Raw genomic sequence first — 14,560 nt, forward strand, 5'->3', positions numbered from 1 at the left:
AATGCATTTTTGTAAGAAAAATAATGATATTTAAAACGTAATAATCAATTTAATCTAGTTTGCGCTCACTGTTGTACACGGAAGCAGTTCCAGGCGGATGACGTATGAGGTTGGCTTTGCGTATTTAACTTTGATTTAATTTAAACTTTAATGTTAGTATAGTATTGATAGCACATCCTGATATATAACTTTACGTTTTTTGATGATCGGATTTATTCATGATATTTCTGAACTCTGAACTGAAGTCTGAACTTTTCTTAATAGTTTACTACATAATTGGGTTGACCAAAGAAATCAGCATGTATGTGTAAACACGAAGACTGTGCATTAGCTAAAAAAGTTTGTCCACTTGTTTCTGGCATAAATTCAAACTGCAAAATGTCCAGACAGACTGACTTCTTTGTGTTTACCTTTACCAAAGACTTTTGTGCGAGTGTGTGTGTGCACTCCACATGTTGTGTGTGGGTGAGCGAGTGTGTACGCTGCCCCTGACATGTGCACATCCACTGTTTGTTCTAATCTACTCCAACCCAAGCAAATACACCTAAATCTGCTTTGTAATTTACTTTACATATCCCTTTTTAACCCTGCTGAGGCTCAAGTGAGTGCATGTATGTGTGTTAGAAAAGGAGAGAATGGATTTAGATTTAGATTTACAGGGGCTTGTAATGGCTATGAAGAGATTTGCGAGTTGATGTGAGCCATGTGAAAGGCCTCTAATGCCACATCAAAATAACCAAAACCACTGACACGCAATTACCCATAATGCAACAGCATGCCAAAACCTAGTGGTTTAACCATATGCATATGCCTGCTATTGCCATTGCCATATTTCCTCGTCTCGATTCCCTTTACAGAAATCAAACACATTGTTTCTAAAAGTTACCAGTGCATTTGAGAAAAAAAGTGCTGTGATGGACTCTCACATGTAGGAGATTCAGAAAGCTCACTATCCACTAAAGCCTGATCAAAGAGAGGGGAGAGTTATAATTTATAGAGCTCGCTCAGTTTTTAAAAGTTGCAATGAATATTCATGGGATATTGTATCCCATTATTTAGCATTAGCTTCAAAAATGCCAACACACACAAAATAAAATTAGCATGTTAATAGATATGGGTGTGCTCTGCAAATTAGCACAAGAATCATGCAACTGTTCAACGTCAGAGAGCTTTATAGGTTTAACAACTAAAATCATGAAGAATTCACTTTATTTGTGTGAACTGATTTTTTTTTTTTCAGAGGGCAGTCTCTCAGTACCAATTGCATGTGTATTAGCATACACAGAACTTCTTAAATGTCTCACGGAATCAGTCATCATCTACACGTCTCCATAAGTAATATTCATATTATGCAATTCACAGGCACATCATTAAATCTAGCCCGGCAAACAGAGCTGCTAATATATGGATTCCTCATGTTCAGACCCTGCATTCAACCATCACAGCTCAGGAGAATTTCCAATTCATGCACGTCAATGACGGCTGTGTGCAACTGTCCAAGTCTTGAGCCACAATGGTGTGGCTATGGAACAGTCAGCTCTATAATGGCCCTGCTATGGAGCCACAGTCTAATTCATGAACCTCCGGCTTTTGTGCCTTTCTTAATGCCACACCAGGAGGTCAATAACAAAACTTTAGACACACAATCACAATTGCTCACACATAAGTAATGCATAAAGACGTCCATCTCCAAGTCTCTAATCCGAAGCCCACACTTAAAGTAAAAAAGACCACAGCGCTGTTATGCCAAAAGCTCTAAATGTGTGTGTGTGAGTCCTCAGACAGCTTTTCCCATCCAGTAAGCAGCATTCAGCTCTAATATCACCAAACCAGTGAGAAGGCTCATCCCTATTGATTGTCTTGTGCAAGGCAGCAGAAGAATACAAACTGAAAGGCAGACCCAAACAATTCAATACATCTGACTTGAATGTGCCTTTCATATGCTGGAACAATGGCACGCTCACAATAGGTCCCCGTTAACTCTCATGTCTTCAGCTGTTTTGCCAACTTAAAAGGAAAGTAAACTGACTTGGATTCAGCTGGAGACAAATAAACAGGCATGCAGTTGTCTACTTGGAAAAAAGGAGGCATCTTGTGCTTTTCCCAGTAAAGACTGACGGAGCTACTGAGAAAAATCTCTAGCGTGATAATAGCTGCGAGTTAGAATAGCTGATGTTTTGTTGCGCTAGATTCTGTAAACAGAGTTAGAAGTGAAAATTCATTCAGAAGGTTGGATTGTTACTTAACATAATTAACAGAACTGTCCAGAGGAACTTTTTAGTGAGAGCTCAGGAGACTTTTTAATCTCAGCTTTGACTCAGATATCTCTACTAAAATTCTTAAGCAGACATAAAAATGAGACAATCATTGACATACAGTACAGTAAGAATACAGAGGTATAAAACGAATGCGAAAAGCATTGTGGAAATGATTCGGTTTTGGAAGATTTTGATGAGAATGCCATTATGAAATGTTAGAAGTCTTGAGATCTGACTTTGGAATTATAGCAAATCTGAGCATAGTTAGAGAGATTACTGAAATTTCTGTCAGGAGAAACATCTGAGAAGCAGGACACTCGATTTAGATATAATTTGCAATTTTTCATTCTTAATAGTAGGTTAAGATTCTGTACGATCTTTGACCACAAAGGGGTTAAAGTCTGGTTGTCACAATTATAATCTTTTCAGGCACTAATATTAAGAAAAATAGATCAAAGTCCATAGATTTACAGTGATTTATTAGCTACTACGGTACATTTCTCCAGGTTACACCTCTGACAACATTACTTCTTTCATAACCTCTGCGGATCCATATTTTGTTTTGTGTTGCTCTCCATTCTCTCTTTTTCTGTCCTCGGTCTCTAACTAAACCCTTGTTTTTCAGAGCACGAGGGAAAGATAATGACAAACAACTCCAGTGAAAAGCTTCCTCCTAATGTTAATTTATACATCTAACTAATTACTACCAAATGCTGGAAATTGCATATGGAAGTTGCTCTCTCTCCCACGCTCTGCCTCTTCACTCACAGACACTCTCAGCGCTCGTAGCATGCCCTCCTCGCACTCTATGTGCCTGAATTTGTCTCTATACAGCGGCATATGGAAGTACTTTGGTAGTTTTGCTTGTTCGATCTGTTCATTCTTACTTGATACAGCATCCTAAAAAACTGCTGAAGAACCTAACTGTGCATTTGTGTGTGTGTGTGTGTGTGTGTGTGTGTGTGTGTGTGTGTGCAAGCACATATGAAAGTGAAAAGTGAAAGTGACGTGAGGGGGTTTGGTGCATTGCTCAAGGGTCTCACCTCAGTCATGGTATTGAAGGTTGAAGAGAGCACTGTACATTCACTCTGCCCAACTACAATCCGAGTACCTAGACTCAAACCCATGACCTTTGGGTTACAAGTCCAACTCTCAACCATTAGGCCATGACTGCCCCACTTTTCATACCCCAAACATATGTTTATTTGAGGTCAATTATTTTGTGTGTGTGTGTAGGCACTCAGCAATTGTATAGCGGATTAGCAGCCCCCGGGGAGATATAGACAGAGATCCACTGCTGAACTGCTTCAGAGCTCTTCTACCCCTTTCGTCTTCATGGAAGAATGTATCCGCCCTTCTTATGCTCTCTCATTGAGGGGTATGGATGCGTGAGGCCTCTGCTAACAATGACAGGGCCTAAGTGCTGTCTTATAAAATGCCCCAGTGCCTCTGAACACCCCCCTCACGCACGTCTTACAAAAGACATACACCCTCTGTGAGTGTGTGTGGTGCAGCTTTGCTCTGATCTTAAAACACCATTCGACGTGCCCTACAGTTCAGTGTCATGCTATAAAACAGTGCGGTTGCACAACTTACAGCCCACTGCGCATTAAAAGCCACCTCCAGTCTGACCCCAGACTGGCAGAGGCAGCGTGAGATAATAGAGGCATCCGGGCAGCAGCTGACCTCAGGATAGGCTTTGAAGCCGGAGCATCCCACAGAGAGAGAAGCAAGGAGAAGGACTCAATTAGTCAAGTCTAAATCAAGTCTAACCATCAATCTCGGCTCACTGCATGGCCATCCGGTGCGAGGGGGCCAGCACTCATAAACAAGACCACGCTGTTAATTTCTAGATGGCTATGCAGCATCTAACTGCATCTGAGGTGGAGAACTTTAAAGGCAACTTTAGGGGAAAATCGAGGAAAGTAGGGTCCAAAATTAACATTCATCACATATATGCTGAATATTATATTTACTAAGCCATCAAAAATGTAAATATGAAGAATAAATCACAATACTTTTTAAATAGTTATCTAATAAAATATAATTATACAGAGTTTGTTTATTTTTATTAATAATATTTATTTAATTTTATAATGTAGCCATTTTTTATTATAGTATAGTATTTTAATTCCTATATACATATATACAGACATCAAACACACACACACACAAATATATATAAACATACATACATACAACAAAATGCAAAACTTTCATAGTTTATAAATAATATTTACGATCTGAAATTTTTCTTAATTTACCCGACATTGACTGGTATGGCAAAAATAACTTTATGGACTCTGGATGAGAGTTGCTGATGAGAGGAGTGATCTGTTTTGTGTGTAAAAGCACACAGGGTGGGGAGATTCGAAGAGAGGCACAGGTAGGTGAATGAGACCATTGTCTGTTAAGGGCTGTGTGATGTATGTTCAGCTTGAGAGCTCTCTCTCTGTGTGTGTGTGTGTGTGTGTGTGTGTGTGTGTGAGAGGGAGAAAGGTTCAGTGCTCAGGGAACTAAAGCTTGGCCCTGACCATGAATCAAGCTCAGCCCAGTGCCAAGGCTGACAAACACATACACTCATGCGCACACACATGCACACACACACACACACACACACACGGACACTCAGGAGACCCTGAACATCTGTGCCCCACATAACACAGACTGCCAAGCACTAGTGAGGACTACATATCCTCCACAGAGAGCCGTGGCGGGGGGGGGGGGGACGCAATCATACCATCAAAGAAGAAAGCTTCTCAAAGATTTGGAGTAGTTCACGATGAGGATGAAGTTCATTTGCAGTATAGCTGTCTGATTGCGGTGAGTCTTTAAGAGTGTGTTTGTGTGTGGATGGATGACACAGGAAGTCCTCTGTGTGTGTGAGTGTGTGTTTGCTATCAAGACCCCTGAGAGAGACACAGTGCTCCCTCTGAACCCCTGATGGCCCTCCTGCCCTCTTTCCATTACTAAAGCTAATAACACACACACACACACACACACTCCAGCACGCTGCTGCCTGACACACCACACACACGCTGCATGAAGCTGTTCTAGCTGCAGTTCTGAAATAATTTGCTATGCACATACAGAGAAATGAGTAGAACAGGCATGAAATGAAAAAATGTGACAATCATAGACAAATATATCAGTCAATTGCCCAATATTTGACCATTTTGAGCCAATAACTGCCTGAGCATTGTCAATAGATAAATACACATAGCATACTGTAATTTTTTTGGTAAACTTAGCATAAACATTGTGTAAAGCAACAATCTCAATGGTTGTAGTTAGAAGTCAATCCAGCATTATATATTTAAATAAATAAATAAACAAACAAATTTTATATTTATATATATATATATATAGATATATATATATATATATATATATATACATTTGCCAAATTAATTTAAATCAAATTTCCAAAATACAAAAACAACACACAGTATATATATATAAATATTAAATTAAATAGTAAAATAAATGTTTATTAATTTGCCAAATTGAGTTAAATCTTATTTGCTATATATTATACTGTATATAATGTTATGATGATCATAAATTATATATTAATATTTCTGATTGTAGTTGTCAAATATGATTATATAATGCCACCCTCTGTCTAGATATTGGTATTAAGCATTCAAAAACCTATTTCGGTCGAACAAATGTTTTCCCAGCTGCAGCAATGCAAAAATGTTTTTGTGCAGTAACAGGTACATTTGGAATCTGTTTAGATGTGCTGTATCATTGAGGCCAGTCAATTAGGGACGCTCGTTTACTAAAGGCCAAATGCTCTGCTCTTGGTCAAACACACGCACACACATACTTGCCTGACCCAGTGTATGTCTGGCTGATATCTGGTCGTAACAAACGACTCAGCTCGAGCTGTTTATCTGAGGGGAAGTGGAGCAGCAAGGGGGGACAGGTGAGCAAATGGTTCGCTAACACGCTGACTAACACACTCCCGTTTTCACATGGGGAGCTAGACTCATACGTCCCCCTCTTGCTTTTCTCTTACTGTTTTCTGACCCATTTCCTTTCCTCCTGCCTTACTATTTTCCCTTCACGAGTCAGAGCACGAGTGACTTTCGATGAATGTGTGTGTACATGCGAGTGTGTGATTGATCCGGCTAGAAGCAGCGTGTGAAAAAGAGAGGGAGGGCCGGAAGAGAGACAGAGAGAAAGAGAACGGTAATAATATGGCCCTTTCATAATGATTAAAGCATTCATTAATTTTTCATCATAACCTGCCGTTTGCAGCTAATGGTCTTTGTGAGGTACACTAGCAAACAATGGACAAGCGAGTTGAAAAGGGATTTTTATCTGGCTATGAGAGCCCTGGCTCAATGCACGGCCCACCTCCCCCTCTTCATTTCTCTCTTTTTTCTTTTCCTTTCTGCTTCTTTTTCTCTTTGTCCGTGCTTCTTGAGGGACCAGGGCTTCTTTTGTTTGCACATTTTATTTGAACAAAAAAGTAGAGAGATAATGCGCTCCTGTAGTCTCCTGCTAATGGACTGTCTTTTGCTTGCTTGCTTTCTTGTTCTCAAGAGTTCTATAAGTATCTTATTTGTCTTATATTTTTCCTGGCTTCCTGTATACAACAGCTGTTGAATTTCACAGCCAGACTCTTGGTTTGACCTTGTGGCTTTCTCCAATGTAACTATTTTCTCTGACGTAACTATTAAAATCAAATGTAAATGAAGCAAAATCCTGCTTGGTTTCATAGAATAGGATGATATTCACACAAATGAGCAGAATCAGTGCCAGAAAAACTCCAACGCCTGCCATTTACAAAGACTTACACATCCTCGGCTAATAGATCAGAGCTAAAAATGCTTAAAGTAAAATAAAATAAAGTTTAAATGCAATATCTTTAGGCAAGTTGGTTAACAGTTACACAACAAAAATATGCACATATGGGAGCAAAATTGACAAACTAAAAGGCATTTCAGGACAATATTGCCTTGAAGAAAACTAATTCTTCATGTTCAGGGCTTCACAGGGTACAGCAGTGATCACTCTAGCAAGCCTACAGCTTTGAAGTTAGTGTGTTTTCTCAGCCAAGACAATAAAAGTAATGTTTAAATTCTTTATAGGGCAAATGTCTTTATGAAATGTGAATTTGCTGAACTTGAACTTTGGTATGCACAGTGAAATGCTGTTGCATCAATATGAATGGAAGTCAGCAAAATCTAGTGTAACCTCACCCTCAGACAAAGCAAGGAATAATGCAACAGTTGTAAAACACCTCCACACACCCATACATACAAAAAAACTGAGCATGTTAAAGCCTGCTGTATATAAATGCTACAGTGCATGCTAGCTTTTATCTATGTATCTACTTGTCTATTTATCCATCCATCCATCGTCAGTATGTTCACATGTGTATTTGCACACACACTGGCTAATTCACACAGGGAGCAGGTTCTGATTATTCATGAGGAACTGGCCTCTAATTACAGAGCGAGTGTAGTGTGATGTAAGAGACAGAGAGAGAGAGAGATCCTGTGGAAGGAGCTGAGAGCCGTTCTCTCAGTAATCAGACTGAAATGAATATGCAAAGTGTGGCACACAATGGCTCCGAACAGCTGATCCCTGCCTGCTTAAACAAAGGTCTGACTTTATCAACAGCTCTCATTAAGCAGAATTTGTTAGTCAGGAATGATGGGTATAAAGATGGAAGAAAGAATGAGTTGTGTGCAAGTGAGCCAGGGAGAGAAAGACAGACAGACAGAATGGGACATGCTCTCCATGAAATCCTTCACACTTTCAGCCAGTTTCACATTGTAATTTCATCACAATACGACACACACGTGTGCCAATGTCTTCTGAAAATCTAATACAGTGAACTTTTTCCACCGACAGGGTGCCAGTGCTGGTTTCGGAGCCGATGCCCAATCTGGACCTGTGCCATGTGCCATTTCCACACAGAAAAACTGCTTCTGGAGGGAAAAATTTGGCTGCCCAATGGCTCCTAAAACTTGCTGGTCTCCAACTTTTCAGAACAACAACAACTCAAAGCTAGATAGCTCCCACTATATAATCAAAAAAAACAAAAAAACTACACTTGAAAAAAAATCCTGATGTGACAATGCTAAACAGTTCATGCTAAATTAAAATGATTGTAAAAAATGCAAAAAAATATAAAATGACCTTAATGTAATTGAAAAATGTAACATTTAAATATATAATTAAATAGACTGAAATAAATAAAATTGTTTTACATACATTTCTAGTAAATAAATATTTTCCCATGCCATTAAAAGTAGCCCGTGATAGAATATTAAATATGTATTAGCAATTCTTTCAATGACATCAAAAGTATTTATAAATTAATTGCGATGAATTCAATTCAAATCAATTCAAGTTTATTTGTAAAGCGTATTTCACGATGCAAATCGTTGCAAAGCAGCTTTACAGAAAATTAAAGCTTCTACATTATATTTACTAATTATCTATTAATTCAGTTTTTTTATTTTAATTATGAATTTTTAAATAAATAAATAAATATTCCCCATGCCATTAAAAGTAGCTTGTGATAGCATAATAAATATATATATTAACAATTCTTTCAGTGACATCAAAAGTATTTCGAAAATAATTGCTATGACTTTTTAAATAAATAAATAAATTCATAAATCTTTCCATGGCATCAAAAGTATCTTGTGATAAAGATGCTTAATTAAATGACTTTGTGTTACTGTATGTTCACGAACAATGACCATGGTATGACACGTTCATTACTGGACAGACTATATCATAATCCCCCAACACACACCCTAAATCTCATTCAAAAATGATGATGTGTGTCAAAACGTTTTAAATTCTCCATCACTCACCCTCTGGCTCGTTCTTGATGAGTTCCTCCATCTTGCGCTGTTTGAGCGTGTCGACCACGTCGGCCAGGCTGCCTTTGCGTCTCTCCGGGGTGCCCAGAGCTGAAGCGGAGCTGGGCTCGCTCCCTGGCCGCATGGACCCCTCCTCCTGCTGCTGCTGTTTACTGGGTGAGGTAGACGAGTTGTGCTGGGGGTAGGGGCTTAGGGCCAGGCCTTTACTGCCTTCCTGATCCTGACAGAGAGGCAGAGAGAAAGACTGGGTGTTAAACAAAGCGATAAACAGGCCTTCACTAATTATTTTGTCCTGTTCCTGAGTGTTGAGGCATGTTTAGATTTACTTTCATCCTCATCTGCCCATCTGTACTGTAGAAAGTCTTTTTCTCTCTTTGCCTCTGTCGGTCTGAAGTCTCTTTAGACAAAATCATTAGTGGCGAAAAGTTTCAGTCGTTTCCCCATCACAGGAACTGTCTTTTCTACTTTGAATCAGCTCCAAACACACAAGAACATCCAAGTTTTTCAACCACATTTTTTCTGCTCTTTTTGACCAACATGACAGCTGCGATATCAATCACCATCTTCAACGTTTCATGCATTGATCTTACGTCCAAATATATAACAGTTCCCGTCTTATGGTTTCTTATGTAATGTGGCTTGTACACTATAAAAAGTGAAACTGTGCAGCCTTCAGGGGCTATTTCTAACTAATTATTATATGACATTATTTTTATTATATATAATTATTATATGACATTTGTTTTTTTAATATTGGTGTTTTTTGCTTATGTAAGTATATGCACACATACTGTAAAATGGGTAAATGACAGATGTGGAGACTTATGATTATGAATTATCACACACTCCACATTACTTTCTCCCAGCTCCGGGTCTCCTATATAAAGTTTAATTACAAAACAAGTCAGGTATTTAGAGACCAGGTCAACAGTCCAAGTACTTTAATCAGGGTTAATCTTTGGTTAATCCACATCTATTATCTACCTTACCACCCATGTGACTGACAGCAGCAACCGCCAATCAGACAGTAGCATAATCCCACTGACATGTTTGGATCCAGCGACCAGATTTACACCTCAACAATCAACATCAGCTTCTTTGTGCCACCTGCATCCGTCATGCAAAGCAATATGTCCTCAGTCCAAACTGAGGTTCACAAGATTGATCAAGTTCCTTGGGCAGGTATATTACTGCTTAGATTTTAATAATGACATCTGTTTTTAATCATTAACTCAGAGAGTGAACAGAGCACAGCAGATGGTTCATTTACTGAAGCTTAATGCAACATGAATTACACAAGACTTTCACAAGACACAGAACAGTGGCAAATACTATTTTATTTATATCGGCAGAGTGAGACTGTTAGATGATCTGACTTGGCCCTGCAAACAAAAGAGTTCATTTTATACAACAAAGATTAAATGCTATAGAAAACATAATATTAATAATAATAATAATAATAAAAAATATCATTTTAATGTGCTGTTTTAACAGTGTTTTAATACCATTTAATTATAATAGTTAATTTTTATGTTGATAAAATTATTAAATGTCTTAACATTTTTAAATGTTCTGACATTTATTTAATCTGAGACAATTATATGCTATTTATTTTTAATAATAACTACTATTTACAAACAATTATTTCTATACAACATGGAAATTTTAAATCCAATGGAAACATTTTTAAAAATAATAATGATTTTTAGTAGTTTTTTTATTACAGTATTAAAAAATGAATTAATATGCTCTTTTAATGTTTTTCTACTGTTAGATAATTATTATTTATTATTATTATTATTATTATAAAAATATATTTATCTTTTGTTAATATATTTAAAATAATCATTTATAATCATCATTTATGTTAATAAAATTATTAAATGACTAAATGTTTTAAAATTGGATGTTGCCATTTAATTTATTTTAGCCCTTTACATGCCATTTATTAACCTCAATAACTTTTTTTTTTTTACACAAAACAGACGAATAAACAAACATCATATTCAGATCTAGAACATACAGTTGTCAACACTCCATATATCCAGTTATACTAAACATATCACACAGATTGACTCGTCACAATCCATCATCATCATCATCATCATGATAATAATAATTATGGTAGAACTAATTAAACTGAAACACTTTCACTTGCTACAAACGCATACCGAGAGACATTTCACGTTGATACTCATTCACAAACAGACTGATGACTGGCAAGCTTAAAAGATCTTAACAGGCTTTTATGATACACGGAAAATATGACAGCTTGCATACTGATTTTCCCCCTTTTCCGTAATCTGTCTGCAAAAAGGCACATTTTTCCAGACACACCCCTCCGTTTCTCTCCTCATCTCCCCATCAGCTCCAGTCAGGCCAGTGGAACTGGGATTAGGAGACTTCTGTAGTCACAAATGACCAGAGCGGTGCAAGATCACCCTGTCATTCACAAACAAAACTGTCAACTAGCTGTTAAAGAACTAACAGAGAAGAAAGATAGAATGAAGAGGGGAGGACAAGAGAGAGAAAGCCATGGAGAGAGTGGGAGCGAGTGGCAGAATGGCAGGCGTTTCTCTCTGCCTGCTTTAGTGTGGCATGCATCTTAAAACACGGTCACACCTGTCACTTCCAATCTATCTAATCCACTGCATACTTCAAACCGCAGCTCGTGTCTTTCTCCAGAGATGTCTAGAAAACAATTCGAATAGAAGGCGAGATGGTGGCGGAGGAAACTGTATTCCTTAACTTTTTCATGTCCTTGGCCGTGACACTAAGTCTCGGACAGAGGAAGAAGCAGATGAGCTAATGGCTTATGTGATGCTCTTTTCCCCCCATCTTTAAATATAAGGCAGTGAGTAACAGGTCTACAGTAGGGTTGATATTCAGGTTAAGTATCCCTATTTTGTCCGTTGATTACGCGTGTGTGCGCATGATTTTCTGCCGCATATGAATAAGTCTGCAAAGCTGAGTATATGTATTTATATGCATTTCTGATATGCCGTTCTGTGCAGTGTGGGCGGTTCTTCTTTTAGATCTGCAGATGTCAATTCTTCGTGGAAAGGCTGAAACTCTCTTCATCCTTAAACCACGGCAGCATGGCGACAGAATTAAACAACTTTTGTCCTCTTAAGCTCATGTGTGACAGGAGCACATTTAAACACACTTCAACTCTTGCCAAGAAAGCAAAATGCCTTCTTTCCCCTTCTAGTTTTTTCCTCTCGTCTTCTCCCTTCAGCACAGATGCCACTGTTCTTCCAAATGCCACCTTTTTTCTCCCTTTTTTTTAATGTTTGTCCTGTCTGTGCTCCGCAGGATTCCAACCTGTTTCCCTCAGAGCATTTCTCTCGCACTTTCTCTCTCACGCTTCCATATGCCAACTTAAATCCTGTTATTTTACTGATACAGGTAGCATCTAGCTAATGAGACTAACTCAATGCACAGCCGTGTGATTCTCTGGCTCGCGTTCACCACGCGCTAGGAAACTAACCTCTATGCTTGCTATCAGTTAAACTGTCAAGAGTCCCGCTGCTGAAACACACACGCTCAAGTTGGACATCTCTCCTCTCCTGCGGTGCTGACGCCTCGTCTGTTGTCTTAAGCCCGTGTTGCTGATCTCTACCGTGTGTTCGCAATCCGCTCACCTCTAAACTGAGCTATTGTCAGCCCTGATCCTGCCGTGAGCACGCGCACACACATACACACACACACACACACACACACAGATGAAGATTTACAAGCACTTCACATACTTTCAAACACCTTACATTGTCTCATCCTTGTCCTTCTGTAGTATAATTCACATGAGGTTATGCAACAGAAAAAAACATAATAAGATTTATGTGATGCTACAATTTTACTGTATCTTCAGATTTGTAGAATCCTTAAAAATACAAGAACACAAATTAATATTTGTGACACTGAAACAAAACGTTCCACATAAAAAACTATTTATAAAATTTGAGTTCAATTTTATTTTTACTGATCTGACCATTTTGGTCTTGGATCAACAATCAAAATTATGATAAAAACGGAATATATATTTGAAATATTTACATATATTTCAAAATAATTCAAAAATAAAGTATTACATGAAAGTATTTAAAATATTAAATAAAAATATATTAAGTTAGAAATATAACAAATTATATTAACTTTTAATAATGTTTTGGAAAATTACATTTACTTTCTATGAAAACGTTTTTATTTTTGCAAAAGCAATCTTTTATGAACGCTGTACAGGAGTCAGGTTAAAGGTTATTTTGTTGTTTTTGACATTAAAAAGCTGAATTTGACGCCCCTAGAAATATTAAAGTGAAACACACATAAAAACACATCTTCCCTTAATGCCTCTCCTCATTAACCGGACAAAAGCGAGAGTAATTAACACCTTGCTATTATCACCCGTGTGTAAAGCTCTTCCCACCTTTCAGTTTCAAAGCGTTCTACTTCCCGCCTGTAAAAAACTGGCAGGAGTTTACAGAGCGCCGGGGACACGCACTGACTTCTATTGTAGCAGGTTGTGGTCCGCTGATCCCATCATCACGAACACGCGTTTCTCTCTCTCTCCCTCTCAGGATGAAGAGGTCAGCGGAGTCTGAAGTGCATGTGCGCTGCTGCCGTGTTAATTTACAATGACAAGATAAAGCGGTAATCTTCAGCTGCGCGTTACCCAGGGACTCGCCGAGTCGATTTACACTTCCCTATCACTTTATACAATTGCCGTGACAAAGCCCCTCCGAGTCCCCACTCGTGTAAATCTCTCTCTCACTCAACTCTTCTGCCAGTCAGCGCGGATCGGCTCAGGGAAACTTAATGTCTCACACATGCCAGCCTGCTTTCTCCAAAATCCTCCCGTGCTCGAGACGGATACGCTTTATTAATCCACATCAAATACAGCGTGCATGTTTTTTTTAATGCCATGTCTGTCATGTCAGCGCAAGAGACAGAGACAGCAGTGTAGTCTTTCAGATAACACAACAATTACAAGCACTGCACTGCTGCTGATACATAATTATTCACATTATGATTAATAAGAATAACAATCAATTGTACAATAAACATTTGTTTGGTTTCACGAGCAAGTCTGCCAAGTCTAAACTTACTACACTATCAGAAAAATGCTAAATTAGTTGGGCAGGAGCCTCAAAAAGTACATCTTTGTGCATTACCTTCCCATACACTATTAAAAAAAAAGATTATTTATTGGCATCTGGTTCCATAAAGAGCCTTTAATATTCATGAACCCTTCCCATTTAACAAAAGTTTCTTTATAGTGAAAAAAGCTTCTGTTATAGTAGTTTAACAGCAATCTACTCTTTAAGAGAGAACCGACAGTCATAAACAAACACACCACGTTGCAAGCTGAGTGTATAAAGTGAGACTGAAGGAGACGCTTGAGTAAGAAAGCTTGAGGACTTTGCTTTATTGTGGGAAACGGTTCCAAAA

The 14,560-nt window shown here is 38.2% G+C and overlaps 1 protein-coding gene across 11 annotated transcripts in view; it reads right to left on the bottom strand.

Annotated features, from left to right (window-relative positions):
• Positions 1-14,560, bottom strand: part of LOC109067363 (transcription factor SOX-5-like) — a 189,588-nt gene that overhangs the window by 52,643 nt on the left and 122,385 nt on the right. For all 11 annotated transcript variants that reach the window (XM_042740686.1, XM_042740693.1, XM_042740674.1 and 8 more), the window contains one exon: positions 9,104-9,332. In XM_042740686.1, the coding sequence (XP_042596620.1) occupies positions 9,104-9,332 (229 nt within the window). The remainder of the gene's footprint in view (positions 1-9,103; positions 9,333-14,560) is intronic.

The sequence above is a fragment of the Cyprinus carpio genome, chromosome A4, assembly GCF_018340385.1.
Source record: "Cyprinus carpio isolate SPL01 chromosome A4, ASM1834038v1, whole genome shotgun sequence".
NCBI lineage: Eukaryota > Metazoa > Chordata > Actinopteri > Cypriniformes > Cyprinidae > Cyprinus > Cyprinus carpio.